Source organism: Aulonocara sp. 'chitande type north' Nkhata Bay, linkage group LG15 (genome assembly GCF_057382095.1).
Source record: "Aulonocara sp. 'chitande type north' Nkhata Bay isolate Kocher_YH1m ecotype deep benthic linkage group LG15, A_spYH_male_GT1.1, whole genome shotgun sequence".
Lineage (NCBI taxonomy): Eukaryota > Metazoa > Chordata > Actinopteri > Cichliformes > Cichlidae > Aulonocara > Aulonocara sp. 'chitande type north' Nkhata Bay.
In genome coordinates, this window is record NC_141358.1 from 14,353,409 (window position 1) to 14,364,168 (window position 10,760).

The 10,760-nt window shown below is 37.9% G+C and overlaps 1 protein-coding gene across 7 annotated transcripts in view; it reads left to right on the forward strand.

The window, feature by feature from the left end:
• The window catches only part of LOC147312763 (rho-associated protein kinase 2-like), a 37,843-nt gene extending 27,445 nt beyond the window's left edge, over nucleotides 1-10,398 (forward strand). For 2 of the 7 annotated variants that reach the window (XM_086264414.1, XM_086264415.1), the window contains 8 exons: nucleotides 76-143; nucleotides 240-328; nucleotides 1,526-1,604; nucleotides 3,057-3,321; nucleotides 3,878-4,148; nucleotides 8,579-8,654; nucleotides 8,793-9,054; nucleotides 10,139-10,398. In XM_086264414.1, the coding sequence (XP_086120540.1) occupies nucleotides 76-143; nucleotides 240-328; nucleotides 1,526-1,604; nucleotides 3,057-3,321; nucleotides 3,878-4,148; nucleotides 8,579-8,654; nucleotides 8,793-9,054; nucleotides 10,139-10,152 (1,124 nt within the window). In that variant the 3' untranslated portion in view covers nucleotides 10,153-10,398. Of the gene's footprint in view, nucleotides 1-75; nucleotides 144-239; nucleotides 329-1,525; nucleotides 1,605-3,056; nucleotides 3,322-3,877; nucleotides 4,153-4,910; nucleotides 5,003-5,517; nucleotides 5,629-6,461; nucleotides 6,657-8,578; nucleotides 8,655-8,792; nucleotides 10,089-10,138 lie in introns of those variants that run through there. The other 5 variants (XR_015125064.1, XM_086264413.1, XM_086264416.1 and 2 more) reach the window with 5 other exon arrangements.
• The last annotated feature ends 362 nt before the right edge of the window (nucleotides 10,399-10,760 follow it).

Consider the following 10,760-nt stretch of genomic DNA (forward strand, 5'->3'; position numbering starts at 1 on the left):
TTAAGTGACTCGCACAATTAAAGGTTTTTGTGTTTTTGTATGTTAACACCTTCCTGTTTTTCCTCCACTCATTAGACTCCAGGCTGGAGGGCTGGATCTCACTTCCTACCAAGAACACCAAGCGATTTGGTTGGGACAAAAAAGTAATGAATCCACCAATATTTCTTGCATTTAAAAAAAATAATAATAATTTCCCCATATATTTTTATATTGTTTATTGTTTTCCATTTCCTTTACAGTATGTGGTCGTGAGCAGTAAGAAGATCCTGTTCTATAACAGCGAGGTGGATCGAGAGCAAGCTAACCCTTTCATGACCCTGGACCTTGAGTGAGTCATTAAAAGCACCTTTTAAACATGGAACACATTAGTAAATACAGTGGTCCCTCGTTTATCGCGGGATTAACGTTCTAAAAATAACCCGCGATTATTATAGATGTTTTAAGGCTGTAAAACCTTTTTCAAGCCAGGTCTAGAGTTCTAGATCATCATAACTGTAACCTTTGTCAAATCTCACACTTTGGGAGAGCAGCACCAATCATTGTTAGCCAATAGTGCTTTGCAATATCATACTAAAATAAATATCTGAATCCCAAATAACTGAGATCATCTAAAATATAACACTGAATTTGACTCAGAACATGTTTTTTTTCTTTTGTTTGTCCAAATTTAAAAAAATAAAAAATCATTTTACATTTTAAGTCACCATCTTTTCCATCAAATGCTCCACAGAGAGCATGGTGACTCACCGCAAAGTCAAAGCTATGCAGATTTTTGGTGGAAAATAATAGAAATGACCATAGAAAAAATCAGCTCAAATAAAGACCACAAAACTACACAGAGCAGGTGGAAGTCAGCACAAACCTTTGAGTTTCAGTTATCAGAGGGTTAAATGCCACAGTTACAACACATCTCTCAATACTGTCCTACTTTACAGTGGGGCAAAAAAGTATTTAGTCAGCCACCGATTGTGCAAGTTCCCCCACCTAAAATGATGACAGAGGTCAGTAATTTGCACCAGAGGTACACTTCAACTGTGAGAGACAGAATGTGAAAAAAAAATCCATGAATTCACATGGTAGGATTTGTAAATTCATGGATTTTTTTTTTCACATTCTGTCTCTCACAGTTGAAGTGTACCTCTGGTGCAAATTACTGACCTCTGTCATCATTTTAAGTGGGGGAACTTGCACAATCGGTGGCTGACTAAATACTTTTTTCCCCCACTGTATGCCTTGTCTGGAAGTTAAGGTAAAACTAAAAATGATGAATGTTGCCGGGTGTTGGATTCATCCTCTGGGAATAATCAATCTTTGCAATGGCAAACAGCAACATGGGAATAAGCTAAAGCCGTTGTAAACAATGGGATTTGATAATAATGCAAGACAATAAAAACAACCAAAACTGATCTGTTGTTGCATTTCAAGTCTTCTTTTCTTTAATAAATTTGAATCACTCTATATAAAGTAGGTTTCTCATACTGGGTGGGCATTAGACTTAATTTCTGCATCTCTCTCACTCTTTCAGTAAGCTGTTTCATGTCCGGCCTGTAACTCAGACTGATGTGTACCGTGCAGATGTCAGAGAAATTCCAAGGATTTTCCAGGTAATGAGTTGAGACCGTCCCCGTTTCCTTCTCTTTATTTTCTTGCTTTCACGGACCTTCAAGACAAAACTTCCTCTGTAACTTTAAGTTTTAACTAGAGATGGACCGATCCGATATTACGTATCGGTATCGGTCCGATACTGACCTAAATGACTGGATCGGATATCGGAGAAAAATAAAAAATGTAATCCGATCCATTAAATATCACGAAAGCACCTCACAAAACTTGCAACACGCCGTAACTCACCTCAGAACGTTAGCAGTCGGAGCAGTATGCATCACGTGATAGAGCGGCTGTGGCATGCGGGACCTGTCGGTGGTCTGGATAGCATTTGGAGCTTCGCTAGCAACCTGGCATTTCATCTCCGACAAAGTTATCCCCGAGAGAAGTAAAGCAAGTGTGTAAGTCCATCTCTGAATGTTTGTAAAGCATTCCTGCGTTAAGCTTAACGAGCGACTGCCTCTCGCTCTCCGGCTGCTACTTCAATCATGAAACTGCTTAAATGATCAGCTGATCGGCTTTTCTGTCGCGAGTCCGTCTTTGTTTTTGGCCCACTTTGCACCAGAAAGAGGAAACCAGCGGTTGAACAACAGCAGCACGTTTAAGCTTGATAAGCTGTTGTTAGAATTTATTTAATATTACTTTCTACTGGAGGATCTTTTTCTACGTAGCTGACGGCTGGTAACTGTGCAGGGGCGGATCTAGCAAAGTTTACCCAGGGGGGCCGATAGGGCATTAACAGGGAAAAGGGGGCACAAAGACATACTTTTCTTTCTTATTCTCATTTAAAATGTCTAGCTTTTAATAAATAATTATCTGACACCCAAAGTTTTAATTTGATGTAAAATGAATAGAAGTCAATTACTGTATATATATATATTACTGTGCAGTCTGCAATTTTGTTGAAGAAAGATGTTGAATCTATTTAATATTTCTTGAAAAATAATTGATTTCTGTGCATTTTTTTTCACGCTGCATCAAATTAAGGTTGATTACGTCGATTAAGCATCATGAGGTGGCGCGTGAGGGGTGGTTCCCTATTTTTTATTTATTTATTTTTGTTGTTGCTGGGAGTTGGAACCCTATTAGTTAGGTTGCTTAATATTTACGCTAAGTACTCTTTAAAATACCAGAATAGGGAGGATGGTGTAGGTCTAAGTTTATTAGATTGATCAGTATTGCTGAACTATGAAATATTTTTTTTGTACACAGGTATAACAGAATAGCTTTAGTGTAGTTGTTGTTTTAAACTTGAGTATGAACTTGCAGACTTGCAAAATGCAGCAAGATATTTTAAAAAACAGTTTTGTTGATTAAAAAACACTATATCGGATTCATATCGGTATCGGCAGATATCCAAATTTATGATATCGGTATCGGTATCGGACATAAAAAAGTGGTATCGTGCCATCTCTAGTTTTAACTGCATTTGCCGCCTTCTGTCTCTCCAGATCCTATATGACAATGAAGGTGAGAGCAAGCGTGAGCAGGATGCTGGAGCTGAACCCACAAACTCTGGTGATCGCGCCTCATACATCAGCCACAAGGGCCACGAGTTCATCGTCACCCTCTACCATTTCCCATCCAACTGTGAGGTCTGCACCCGGCCTTTGTGGAACGTCTTCAAGCCTCCACCAGCGCTCGAGTGTCGTCGCTGCCACACCAAGTTCCATAAAGACCACCTGGATAAAAAAGAAGTTATCATACCCTGCAAAGGTCAGCATGCTCACTCAGGATTTAACAGGAAACTTGATTTTTACGGTTGCACTAAAATTACCCAAGAATCTGTACATAGTACATGCATCTGGGTTCAAACACCTGGTTAACAAACAGCCCCAAAATATTAAAATGAATTGCTGTCACGATTCAAAATAAAGAAAACGCACAAAAACACAAGATTAGAATGGCACCATCATGTAATAGATTTATGTATACATCATAGACTTGATATTGGGGTGGGGGAGGTGGGTGGGTCCAAAGCTGTTCTTTCTTGTTCTCACACACATCAGGATATAATCCACCTCACACAGGCTGCCTGGGTGGAGTGCACAACACGCAGAAGACACTAGAGTGCAATCAGATATCACACAAAACTTAAATGGTTAAACCCATTTAATGTCCCATCTACTGCATCCAATATTCATTCTCACATGTCTACATGTCTAAAAAAGATCAAAGCTAAAGTGGATGTATGAAAAGCTGCAAAATCTAATCTTGGTCATAAAAAGGAAATATCTCTCTCTTAATCTTTTTTTTTAAATCTTATTAACAGTGAATTATGACATCTCCACGGCCAAAGAACTACTCCTCCTGACCAGCTCTCAGACGGAGCAGAAGCACTGGGTCAGTCACCTCCTTAAGCGCATCCCGAAACACCCGACACTGAGTCCTCCCCCTGTGGCACGCAATTCCCCTGAAAAAATACCCCATTCCTCTCCACAAGTATCCCCACGACCTTCGCCCAAGTCCTCTCCTCGCATGTCCCATCGAGGCGCTGTAAAGATCCAATCCACCCGGCAGCAACCGTCATCGGGGAAGCCAAGGTGAGAAACCCACAAAAACAAGTTTGGAAATGTTACTTTATTCTTAACTATAAGCTTTAATTTTACATACTGTATGGGGGTATCCCCTTCACAGTCATCTAGGAAAAATGTTTTCAGTTTTTATTATTATAATAATAAAACTGAGCATGTTTAAGAAACTTCACCAACATTGATGTTTTAAGAAACTAACAACAGAAGTATAAAAATGCAATTTGTTCAAATATTTATGCAATAAAAATAATATGAGCATTTGTAATTTAAATGAAATAAATATGCAGCAGATGCTGCTTGTTATTTTACTTGACTAATCTAGTGCTCATCAGGAGATCTTTTGTGTTTTGATTTGTGCTTTCTTGGCCTTATTCTCTTCTCACTTTCAATTGTCTGAACCTTTTCTGAGCTTTTGTTAGCATGAAAAATACCTTATTTTTTTCATGCAGGTAAATGCAGGTAAAGGTCTTAAACGCTGTTTCTTAACTACATTGTCTAGCTTCTGCATAGTTGAAACAAACCCAAAGCTCTGGCTGATGTACAATATTTTGCTTTAAACTGACTTCTGAACCTTCCCATCTGCATTAATGATGCAGCATTAATGCTCGCACACAGCACCTCACCGAGCATCAGCAGTGACTTAACTGAGTAGAAAATGGCATCAAACCTTTTGTGGGACTAATTAACTGTATCTGTCTTGTTTTATGAGAACATTAATGCAGTTAGTAGTTTCAACTTTCAGCCACACCCTAACTTGCTTTTGTCCTTCAGCACTGGCCCCATGCTCCGTATCATCCTCCACTGACCCCCGATCTCTTCACCTCTGACCCCACCATTTCTAACGTCTCTCATGCTGGGAGACTGTAAGTAGCATAGCTTGGTGACCCTCTCCACCTGCATCGCTGCCGTGCCTATTAACCCACTCTTCATAGAAAGCAGCGTAAAGTACCTGGTGAACCACTAACCATCCCACTGGTGCCCCCTTCTGACAGTGGCATGTGTTGTCTAGCATATTAACGCATCACTAAAGGCTGTCTGTTAAGGTACACAGCCATCTAGGTCATCATAGTCTAAGGAGCTTGGAAAGAAAAGCGTTTGGACTTCTTTAAGTTTCTTGAAGGCGTTTCGCCTCTCCCAATAGGACTCTCCCTTTTGAGAGTGTCCCTAAGGAAGGTCCTGATAGACACTTCCAATTGGGCTTAAAAATCTGGGCCTCACCACCAATTGCTCTTAAAACTGAAGAAGCTTCTCGGATGAGAGGCGAAATGTCTTCAAGAAACTAAAGAAGTCCGGACACTTTTCTTTCCAAACTCCATAGATCACTAAAGGCTCTTTGACCACTAAAGGCTCCTTGAACCCCTCATACTTGATGTTTCAGACTGTTTGAGTTTGACCTCAAAGACTGGAGTTGGGCATTGGATGATGACGATAATCATGATGATGATGATGATATGTTCTTCTGAAGAAAGTTAAAGAGGAGGGACAGAGGGTAACTGGACCTCTGCATGAGATGTGTGGCTTTAACGTATTGAGGCATGCTTTTGTGTGCTTTCCAAGTTTACAGCTAAATGCAACTCACCTCGCTGTTTAATCCCGAAGTTACAAAATGCTTCAGTTAATATCACCAAAAAATCAGAAATATTAGGGAAAATTCTGGTTCGACATGTTTGGAAGGAGTAAATCCATGAAATAATATAAAGTTTTTCTTTTAAGTCTTGCTTTTAAGATGACAAAAAGTGGCTAGTTAGCTTAACATGAACCTCAGATTATTTCTTTTGAATGTCAGTTAATGTGCAAATCAGCAATTCTCATAATTTGTGGGATCAATATTTATTAGTAGGTTATATTCAAGTGAGACGGGTGCTAGTTGTTTGTCCCTGTTTCTTTCCTTTATACTAATTGCTATAGTTAGCCTAACCCCTTTCACAGCAGCCATTTTGACATGAAATAGCAAGTAAACACAACTGTTGCTAATCACACTAATTGAGGCTCTTTAGCTTAAAAAGAATAGAAGTAAAGTGAGTAGCAACACGTGTTTTCCGGCTGTTATATGTCTACGAATGGGCGTCTTCCCTGTAATATTAAACCATTTCTTCTACTTCTATTTTTCTTTGGGCAAACATGCACACTAATAAATATAACTGTGTCTGCCTGCTTTTTTCCCTGCATCTACACTTTCATTGTGTGGTTACTGGGTAGCTTCCTTGTTTATTAGTCTATGTGTGGATTTTGTGTGGGCGTGCCTTTGAAGTCCTGCCATACTGTTGGTAGCATACCAGGTTTTTCTCATCTTCTTTTTTGTATTTTCCTCTATCTTCACAGTTAACCCTGGCTAATATTTTCATCCGTGTGGAGTAATGGTGGTCTGGAAGCGGTGCCTACGTGTGTTATGTTTTTTCAGAGAAGACTGTCAAAAAAAAAAAAACCACAAAAAGCCCTAAAAAAACACTAATACAGACAGAAAACTGGCTGACGTCATGAGAAAAAGGATTTATTTTTTTGGTCATTTTAACAAAAGGAGAATCAGGACAGTCTTCCCATTACAGTGACTCATCCAGTGAAAAGATGCGACAATCTTCACGATTAAACTGCCCTTTTTTCTTTTTAATAATCATAATTATGACAAGACTTTATTTTCTTTTTCTCTTTGCGTTTGTAAAAAGATTACGCATGTGTTTGAACATTTGTATATACGATAAATATCTATATCTGTGTATCGTAGCACATAACGTGAAGCTAATAGTATATATGATTGTTTTGTTTCTATGACCACATCACACACTATATATGGTTGTCCTGTAAATGTATTAAAACGGTTTTATGGCTTCTTTTTGAGTTAAAAATGAGCCTTTATAAGTACATCTGTTATAACATGCGAGAGATCAATGTGAACTCAACTGAAACAATGTTGTTGTTTTTCTTGCGCTTCATGACAATTACTGATTGTTCATATATGTTTAAAATCCCATGTGTAGAATTTTTGGGGTGATACATTAAAAAAAATGTAAAAAATCAAGACTTAAGCATTTCAATTAGTGCCTCTGGTGATCGTATTTGTTTGTTGTGCATGCCTATTATTTACGTTTTTGAAATTTGTAGAGAGTGCATCTAAAGCATTGGCGATATACAGCCTCTGCCTGATCGGGTCTAAAAGGAAATGATTTATATCAATTAACGTGGTGTATGAAACAAAACATGGAAACAAGGGCTAGTACATGGTCTCTCAACCCATATCTAACATGTGACTATTTTTGAGTTGTTAGTGTTAATATTAATGAAAAAGCAGTTTATTCTGTATCATATTGGTAAACAACAAAACAGTACCAAATAATTATGTTATGCTACAGCTATGAGTGTATTTAAAGTGACCATTTGTATTACACCAGTATAGGTGTCTCACTACAGTATGTGGTGGTGAGCAGTAAAAAGCTCCTGTTCTATAACACTGAGCTGGATCGAGAGAAAGCAAACCTTTTCATGACCCCGGACAATGAGTGAGTCATTAAAAGCAACGTTCAAAAATGTTGACTAAATGAGAAGTACTTTGTGTACCTCATGATGCAAAATACTGAACAAATGAAAATTAGCAAGGCTCAACGGGAAAAGCTTTGGAATCTGCAAATGGGTTTTAATTTCCATAGGTTTTACACAAAAACATTCACAATCCATCCAGTACAGTTTTACCAAATGCAACTTTGTCTAAAATGTAGAGCATTATCCCAAATTTTAATTGTTTCTACTTTTCAGACCTCAGCATTGCAGGAAATACCCTTTTTGTTTTTTTAAGGGTCCGCTTCTATCAACCAAAGCAGGTGAACCTGTCATCATCTTTTCCATCTTATGTATGGAGCATGAAGAGTTATAGCAAAGTCAAAGCTGTGCAGGTTTTGGTGGAATATAATAGAAACGGCTGTAGATAAAATCTGCTGCAATAAAGGCCATGAAACTGCTTATAACTGCACAAAGTCGTTGGAAGATGAGTAATTTTTCACTTTCCCACAGGATAGAATATGATGTGTCCGTCTATGTATATGCACATTTTCCTCCTGTAACCCAAGAGTTACGCAACAGTTACTTGAATAGAAATATGATATGAACGCATGAATGTAAGTTGCTCTTATATTTGTTGTAAAAGGAATCTGGGAAAATTACATCCATATAAAATGTTTTGTCCTTCAATTCATTCAAAATGTTAACCTTTCTCTAACATTTACTTCTGATTACTCTCATCTAGGAACTGTTTGGAAATTTTTGGTTTTAGTTAATCATGTTGAAAAGATTTATGATTCAGTTGGTAATGAAATAAATAATCTCAACTGGCTTGATTTGCCAATTAATGGCATTTTCTTTACAATATTTTTAAATCATTCTATACCTAAAGTAAATATCTTGCTAGGCTAGCACTAGACTTAACTTCTCCATCTCTCTCCCTGTTTCAGTAAGCTGGTTCGTGTCAGATCTATAAGTCAAAGTGATGTGTACCGTGCAGATGCCAGAGAAATTCCAAAGATAAAGGTAATGAGTTGGGACCATCAATGCTTTCCTTTCTGTCATAGACTTTCAAGACTCATCAGCTATCCAATCTTCAGTTTACCCATCTGCTTCAAGTAAATCGTAAGTGTTGCATTTGCCTTCTTGTCTCCCCTGATCCAGTATAACAGTGAAGACGACATCAGGCGTGAACAGGACACTCCATTGGAACCTGTGCCGCATGGCGATCGCGGCTCCTACATCAACCACAGGGGCCATGAGTTTATCCTCGCACTCTATCATTTTCCATCCAGCTGTGAGGTCTGCAGCCGGCCTTTGTGGGACTTATTTAAGCCTCCGCCAGCGCTCGAATGCCGCTGCTGCCGCACCAAGTTCCACAAGGACCACCTGGATAAAAAAGAGAACGTTATTGTACCCTGCAAAGGTCAGCGTGCTCACTCAGGACTACAGGGAGAGCTTAACTTAAACAAATAAAGATTCCTCTGGGGTTTTTGAGTGATTTTTATGTACAACCTGAATTCCAAAAAAGTTGGGATGCTGAGTAAAATGTCAATAAAGACAGGATGCAATGATCTGCAAATCTCATGAGCCGATATTTTATTTACAATATAACAGAGAAAGTATATCAGATGTTTAAAATGAGGAATGTACTTTTTTTTAAGTTCATTTGATGGCAGAAATGGGTCTAAAAAAATCTTTGGATTGGAACATCTTTACAACTGTGTACCATCTCTTCTTTTAACAATAGTCTATAAATGTGGGAACTGAGATGCTGGACTTTTGGGAGAGGAATGTTGTCCCATTCTTGTCTCATTTAAAATTCTAGCTGCTCAAAAGTCCTATGTCTTCTTTTTTTATGTTTCATGATGTGCCAAATTTCCATTTGTTGGCTTGAACTGTAGTGTCTCGCTGAAATATGTGAGGCATCCTGAAAACGACGCCTTCTGGATGGGTATATATGCCTTTCGAGATCATGGCTGCACAATATTGATTTTTAGCTTTGTCCCTTGCGCACAGACTTTTCTCTGGATTTTCAGAATCCTTTGATAATATTATGTAATACAGAAGATGACATATTCAAAGTCTTACGCCATTGTCCTGAAATTATTCCATATTTTGTGAGTGGATTATTTTGCATCTCTGCCCATTTTTACTTCTGAGAAATGCCTGTCTAAGGTGCTCATTTTATGTTAATTGTTACCAGCTAATCTAATTAGTTGTAAAATGTTCCTTTCTTTTACTTTTCCAGCCCTTTGTTGCAATGTTACATCAAAGTGAACTAATATTTTTTCATGTTAAGCATTTGATATCTTTTCTCTGTCCTTTTGGGAATAAAATAGGACTTTATGAGATTTGCCAATCCTTCCATTCTGTTTTTATTTAGATCATACAGAATCCCAACTTTTGAGGAATTGGTCTTCACACATTTAGCTAGCAAATGTAGGTGTGGATTTTGTGTAAGCAACCTGGGATTTCTCATTTCCTTTCTTGTGTTTTTCTCTTCACAGTGAACCCTGGATAATATTTCCATTCACATGCAGTAATGGAAGCAGTGTCTACGTGTGTTGTTGCGAGTGACAAAATCCAAATACTAATGTGGACAGGAAACTGGTGTCATGACAACTGGGATTTCATTCGAGGAAAGTGCATGCTGTATCCTTCGTGATTAATTCTAATTTGCTTCTTGATCATTGTCATAGGCGTGTGTGTAAACATTTGTGTACACATTAAAAGATCTCTCTTTGTATCATACCACACAAAGTGTTGCTGTATAAATCAGCACCACATCATCCAGTATATATGGTTGTTCTGTAGATTTATAAATACAGTTTTAAGTGGAAGGCTTTACGTTTTCATGAGCCTTTAATTACAACTGTTATAACACATGCCAGAATAATCTGAACGATACAGAAACAATGGTTTTATTCCCATTTGTGATAATTATTGATTGTCCATATACAGTATGTTTAAAATCTCAAGGTGATGCATTAAAAGAAACCCTTTAATAACAATAATATAATACATTAACAGCATTTCAATGAGTAGCTCTGTTGATTTATGTTGTTCATTGATGTCCGTCATTAAAAACTATTCAGACTTACTTTGATATAGAAAGTGCGTCAGAAACAG